This window comes from Lipotes vexillifer, unplaced genomic scaffold, assembly GCF_000442215.2.
Source record: "Lipotes vexillifer unplaced genomic scaffold, Lipotes_vexillifer_v1.1 scaffold1347, whole genome shotgun sequence".
Lineage (NCBI taxonomy): Eukaryota > Metazoa > Chordata > Mammalia > Artiodactyla > Lipotidae > Lipotes > Lipotes vexillifer.
Genome location: NW_006796201.1, coordinates 92,211 through 98,687, shown reverse-complemented (window position 1 = coordinate 98,687; position 6,477 = coordinate 92,211). Strand labels below are relative to the sequence as shown.

The 6,477-nt window shown below is 48.1% G+C and overlaps 1 protein-coding gene across 1 annotated transcript; it reads right to left on the bottom strand.

Moving 5' to 3' along the window:
* Positions 1 to 1,043: 1,043 nt before the first annotated feature.
* ARL2BP (ARF like GTPase 2 binding protein) lies at positions 1,044 to 5,840 on the bottom strand. Its single transcript, XM_007468283.1, has 6 exons — positions 5,803 to 5,840; positions 5,024 to 5,085; positions 3,199 to 3,305; positions 2,102 to 2,187; positions 1,795 to 1,891; positions 1,044 to 1,145 (listed from the first exon to the last, which is right to left on the bottom strand). Exons 1-6 carry the CDS (start codon positions 5,838 to 5,840, stop codon positions 1,044 to 1,046), a joined length of 492 nt encoding a protein of 163 aa, XP_007468345.1.
* Between the last annotated feature and the right edge of the window lie 637 nt (positions 5,841 to 6,477).

The following is a 6,477-nucleotide window of genomic DNA, read 5'->3' as shown; positions in this document are numbered from 1 at the left end:
AAGCATTTTTGCTTTCATAGCACTAACAGCTAAAAAGCACACAGCAATATAATACTTTGATCTTGAAGTGGGTAATCATGGAAGTTCCAAGATTATATCCACTAGGTTAGCCTGAGTATTCATCTATAAAAATACGTTTTCAAAAACACATAAATGAGAGTTATAGAAACAATGGGACTACATGAGGACCAGTAGAAGACAGTGAAGTGATATAAGGACTGTACGTGTAAGACTAGGAACTGATTTTCACAAGTACCTTTTTAGGTAAAGGACAACTCTCTAAGTCGATTCCTACAGCCAAGACTAGCTGTGATAGTAGGAGTTTCAGAAATCTTGAGATGGGCACCTAGCTTGAGTTAAACCCTAGATAAATACTCCCAGTCAAAAAGCCCACTGAGGCTGTAGGACTGAAACTGACCCATATAAAAAACTGAGTGCACAAAAAGCCTGGTGGGAGGGCTTCCCTGGTGGCGCAGTGGTTGAGAATCCGCCTGCCGATGCAGGGTACATGGGTTCGTGCCCCGGTCCGGGAAGATCCCACATGCCGTGGAGTGGCTGGGCCCGTGAGCCATGGCCACTGAGCCTGCGCGTCCGGAGCCTGTGCTCCGCAACGGGAGAGGCCACAGCAGTGAGCGGCCCGCATACCGCAAAAAAAAAAAAAAAAGCCTGGTGGGACATGCAAGGCCTGCTGGGCCAAGAGAGTTGGTGATGGTGGGTTCTTCCAACAAGGACACACCAACACATATGCTGGGAAAGTGCCCCCCCCAGGTGGAATGCTGGACTTGGGCTTGGTGCAGGAGCCAGACTCAGAAGCTTCTGAAAGAGGTGTCTACTCAGGGGGGAGTACTAGGGTTACTGAAGACAAGAACGTGTCCCAGGAAGGTCAGGTCATTTTCTTCTGACCCATCAATACTTAACATTAACAAAGAGTTGCAGGACAGAGTCAGTCATTCCAACATGTATTCTGACATCATCAGCCAAAGCCTCTCCCAGTCTATTGGGCTGGTGATGTCTAGAAAGATCCCATTACCTGGAGGTGGGACCTAGGGCCGCAGATTGTTCTGGGAAGCTGTCATAGAAGATGATTTGCACAATGAAGTCACCACTAAACCGCTGCTTAAGTCCAGTCCTCGGCCTTCTTTTTCCTACATGAGAAGAGAGCAACTTTAAGAGGGAAGAGACAAAAAAAAGTCCTTTCTAGCTCATAACAGGGAAGGAAGTGTTCAGGGTGGGCCACCAGGGAGCACACAGGAAGAGGGAGTATGTGATTTTGCATTTTTATTCAGAGCTGGTCACTCTTTAAAAATGCACCTCTTGGGGACTTCTCTGGCAGTCCAGTGGTTAAGACTCCACGCTTCCACTGCAGGGGGCATGGGTTCGATCCCTGGTCCCTTGGTTGGGGAACTGAGATTCCACATGCCACGAGGCGCAGCCAAACAAACAAAAAAATGACCTCTCTTCACCAAAAAACATTTCTTTTTCCTATTAAGAACCTGTATTCCAAGAAAAGCAAGGCAATTAGACCTGTTTTTTGGCTTTGTCCTTTTGATTATTTAGGAACCCTATAAGGTCCCTGGGACATGTTTCACCAAAACCATGAGAATGTAATTCCTTGTAAGGGTCCCAGGCCCCGGCCAGCAGAGGATAGCAGCTCGCTCTGCTGGCACATCACTCACTGCTGGGCTGATATTGGCCAGTCTTACAGAGAGGAGCACAGGGGTGGTTTGTGCTCGACAGGTCTACTTGGAACTTTCTAAGCAGTTCACTGTGACTAAACAGACAAGAGGAACTTACTGCTCTATAGTCCAGAAACATTTCTTTAAAAGCCAGAAAATCCGTAAACGTGAGCAGCATGTCGAAAATGTCACCAGCCATTTCATCTTTATGGTGCCTGCAAAAGAAAAGGGTGGCTGCTTCATGAATGAATGATGATACAGACAGTCTCTTCGAGATTTCCCTCAAAGGTCTGGAGGGCCTCCCACCCAGGACCTAACCAAGTGCTCTAAAGCTTGATATTCAAGCACTGAGGAAAACAAGGGGGAGGGTCTTCTTTCAGAGTTGAGGAGGGTAAAAAGACGTAAAAAAGTCAAGCTCAACTCACTGTAAAGTTGTAGTGAAAGCCACCATGTTAAATCCAGGAATCCGCTCCAACAGCTGTTCTTCTATATACTTTTCTACCAAAGAAATCTAACAGTGGAAAGGATCTTGGTCAGACTGTGCTTTAAGAAAACAAAGCTTCTCTTCAGAAAGCCTGTCCTCCAGCACTTTGAAAACATTTCCTAAGAGCCTATTCTGTGTGCCTGGCTCCCCACCGAGTGCTGGGAGAACCCAGAGAACCCAAACCCAAACCCAGCTCCTGTCCTCAGTGAGCACACCCCCTGTGCCCTGGCCCCCCCGTGGGAGAGGCATTTGCAGGTAATTACGATGTAACAAGAGGAATGCTCCAAGGTGGGTAGGGATAGGGAGCAGAAGGGCTTCCACTCCCCACGGCGGGAAGTGAGGAGTGAAGTAAGTGGGGGCTTTTCTGCCTGGGTAGACGGAATCTGTGCGGAAAGAACATATAAAAAAGCACACAGTTGGAGGTAATCGCAGGTTCCTTAAAAGCTGAGGTTTGGTTTAAGAAACCTTCATCGACTCTGCCACACTTCTGTGTTAAGGGAAGAAAGTCCTGGAGGCTCAAACCTCTTCTTGGACCGATGAGTTCATAACAGGAGGCTGCACGAGGCCTTGGCATAGGGCAAAGACCCAAGGGGTCAAGAGTCGAGGTTCTTGGGTTCTAGTCTTGGTTTTGCCACCAACTACTTAGCGATCTTCGTCTTGGTTTTCACTTTTATCAAACAGTCTTGCATACCTGACTGGATTATGTAGTAGGAAAAAATAGTGTGTGAAAGCCAAAAGGTCAAAAGTATGTAAGTGCAAGGTATGGTGAATCCACATACTGTAACTGAAAGCAGGATTATGATAAAGCCAAACACGTTTTAAAACAGAAGACGAAGTCATTAAATATTTGGAAAACAGCCCCAAGAACTGTGCAGAGGAAAACAACAGGAGATGAAGACTAAATCAGATTCTAATTAGGCTTCCCGGCAGGGTGCTGATGGCAGATTATAAAAGTTGAGCAGATTTCAACATCATTTGATCCTAAATTCATAATTTAAAGAAACCCTAATCTCCAGTAAGAAACAAGAATCCACTTACATATTCATTAAAAATAGGTGTGTAGGTGAGCTTATTCTCTTCTGTGTCTTCAAACTCCTGGTAGTACTTGTCCATGAAATTCCTCTGTAATAACTGGAACTCGTCATCTGAACCACAATAGGAAAAATGTACTCTTTTTAGTGGAGACTAAAAATCATTCTGATTTCTAAACAGGCAGGAAGAAATGTCAGCAGAACTGCTTTATGGATGGCCAGTCTCTAGGAGGGGAAAGCTGAAGGTGTTAACCGTACAGTTTTGCGGCATGAAGAGCCTTCACGCTGCTGTGCAACCACCACTATCCTCTAGTCCACTTTAACCAGGGTGGCTTGGGAACTCCACAAAGGGTTCTCTTAATATAATTTCAGCAGCAGTGGTGTCAACAGTGTAGTGATTAAATGCATGGGCTCTGATAGAGGCTAGACTACCTGGGTTCAAATCCCACCTCGGCCACTTACAACTGTGTGACCTTTGGCCTGTTACTTAATTTCTCTAAGCCCCAGTTTCTTCATCGGAAAAATGAGGATGATCACAGTACCTATCCTATAAGACTTGCTAGGTGGAATTTAGATGAGAATTCATGTATAGAGATTGGTTCACAGCAAACATTAAGGTTTATGGTATTTAGGGTATTTTAACAACCAAATAGAATATAACTTCTAAAAATAAAAAGAAAGCTTCATAAATGACCCAGACTTTGGAATAAATCCCCTCGGCTTTCCCACAGCACACAGGTTACTCATAGAGGCCAAAAGAAAGTACTCCTCAGCATTCCCCAGAAATCCTCAGATCCACATGGGATCTTAACAGTGAAACATTTGCATTTAGGAGTTAAGGGTATGAACCTTTACAGGACCCGAAGGTATAAAAACTTGGTCAATGATTTTTCACTAAACAAGGCTAAGAAATACAGCTAGTAACACCAAACAACAGTGTTCTTTTCCTAATTCTCAGAAAACTTACAGTCAACAGGCAAGATTTTCTCAAATTTTTCTCTCCCACGTTTGTCTTAAGTGGTTGGTGCCTATTACTGCTTATTACTTAGCAGGACTTATGGATGCCAAAATGAATCCACAAATTCGAACTCAGAACCCAGCTGAAGTATGACATCTTGTTCCTCATGGACATGTGTGCTATGGCTATGGTATTTTAAAATTAATTTTTGGCTGTGTTGGGTCTTCACTGCTGTGTGCAGGCTTTCTCTGGTTGTGGTGAGCTGGGGGCTACTCTTCCTTGAGGTGCGCGGGCTTCTCATCGTGGTGGCTTCTCTTGTTGCAGAGCATGGGCTCTAGGGCGCAGGCTTCAGTAGTTGTGGCTTGCGGGCTCAGCAGTTGTGACACACGGGCTTAGTTGCTCTGCGGCATGTGGGATCTTCCTGGACCAGGGCTCGAACCCATGTTCCATGCACCGGTAGACAAATTCTTAACCACTGTGCCACCAGGGAAGTCCCAATGGCTATGGTATTACACTGTGACTTATGTCACAAAATATTAAAACTCAAGACTAAAAATTGATTTTACTCTCTGAAATAAACTCGGTTAATATTTTCTGAAGTTTTGCCAAGAGCCCCATAACTTCAAGGTGCCCCATTACCTGAATAAGCCCCTTCAGGGGACTGAATCTATGGTTACTAGTTACTTAAAGGAGTAGGGGCTGTAGCCTGTAAAGCAAAGCACAGTAAGGCTTACTTTGTATTACAGTGCGTTACATTAAACGTTACATGCAGCTTCATGTTTTCTCTCTTTTTGAAAGTTAACTCTCCAAATGGATTTCAACGTCCTTAAAAGCAAGGGCCTAAAACCTAAAAACCACAGGCAAGGAAGCTTACCCATGATAATGTCTTCTAAATATCCAACCACAGCATCAAATTCTGCATCAGAGGCGGAAGAGCTGAAAAATATGCCTGGATTAGGAGCTGTTTCAGATAATTCCTCTTTTTTCCAAAATGTATTACGGACATTTTCAAATGAACTTCCCATCAACTAGCTTCAAAAATTAATAATAATTACTGTCTAATTCAGCAATGCCACACAGAAGAAAACACATTTGACACATCTGTGACATCAAAGTTGAATGCAATGGCTCCACTTTCATAAAACATGATACGACCCAAGGGACTTACGACAGGGACAAATAAAAGGGGCAAAGGCTCACAGCGGACATCTTAAGGCTCCTCGCATTTATTTCCTTGGGGTCCTACTCACCGCATTTTCGCTATCACCCCACACCAATCTGCTTGTGGGCGGGCGTAAACTTGGTGCGGTTAAGACACTGGCCGGGAAGGGGGGCAATTAGAGTCCCTGGGGGTAGTGGTGGTGGTCTTCTGACCCGTGGTCGGGCCTCTGCAGCTCAAACTCGCCAGGTTTTGCTGACGACCAAGGATTGGAGGCGGGGGGCATTGTGACAGAGGCGTGTATCATCGCATGACACCGCACTGCACTCCTGTCCTTCAGGGCTGAACCCCGCCGCGGTCGCCGCGGCGGCAGAATCGACCGCGAGAACTGGGGCGGAGTCTTGTTGGTCTCCCACCCACACCGGGGACACTGGTTTCGCAGGGCGGAGGCAGCCCCGACCGGCAGCCTCCCGGTCTCGTGCGGCGTCACTCACAAAGACAGCGCGAAGCTCTCTTCCTCTAGGGCGTCCATCGCCGCCGCCGCCGCCGCATCCACCGCGCGCGGGGGAAGCGGGCCCGCCGGGCTTCTACCCCGCCCGAGGCCCGGGAGCAGCCTCCGCTCTGCTCCGCAGAGCCCCAACCGGCATCGGGAAGGCCTCGCAGCCGAGGCCTCGGTCGGTTCACGGCCCAACCAAGTAGTGCCTGCGCACGACTCCCCAACCTCAGGCTCCCTGGCTGCTGCCACGCGCCAGCCGGGCCGCACTAAACTCGCCGCTGCCGCCTCGGGGTCCCGGACTCCGTTACCGCGCCCCCCCCGCCGTCACCAAGGCCTCCGCGACCCTTCCGCCGCCTCGCGGCTCTCAGCAGCCAATCACAGGCGTGCGTTGCCAAACGCCAGGGGCGGGGCAAAGATAGGGAGAGGAAGTGAGGGAAAGGGATGGAGGGTCGCTAACGGAAGGGTCCTTTTTTTTTTTTTTTTTTTTTTCTTTTTTGCGGTACGCGGGCCTCTCACTGTTGTGGCCTCTCCCGCTCCGGAGCATAGGCTCCGGACACGCAGGCTCAGTGGCCATGGCTCACGGGCCCAGCCGCTCCGCGGCATATGGGATCTTCCCGAACCGGGGCACGAACCCGAGTTCCCTGCATCGGCAGGCGGACTCTCAACCACTGCG

What these genes read in the sequence shown, in the direction of transcription:
- ARL2BP (XM_007468283.1), bottom strand. Translation starts at nt 5,840, where the DNA reads ATGGACGCCCTAGAGGAAGAGAGCTTCGCGCTGTCTTT. An exon ending in TTTAGAAGACATTATCATGG is followed by an intron (nt 3,306 to 5,023) that starts GTAAGCTTCCTT and finishes ATTGTGGTTCAG; the next exon opens with ATGACGAGTTCCAGTTATTA. An exon ending in CACCTATTTTTAATGAATAT is followed by an intron (nt 2,188 to 3,198) that starts GTAAGTGGATTC and finishes TTCCACTGTTAG; the next exon opens with ATTTCTTTGGTAGAAAAGTA.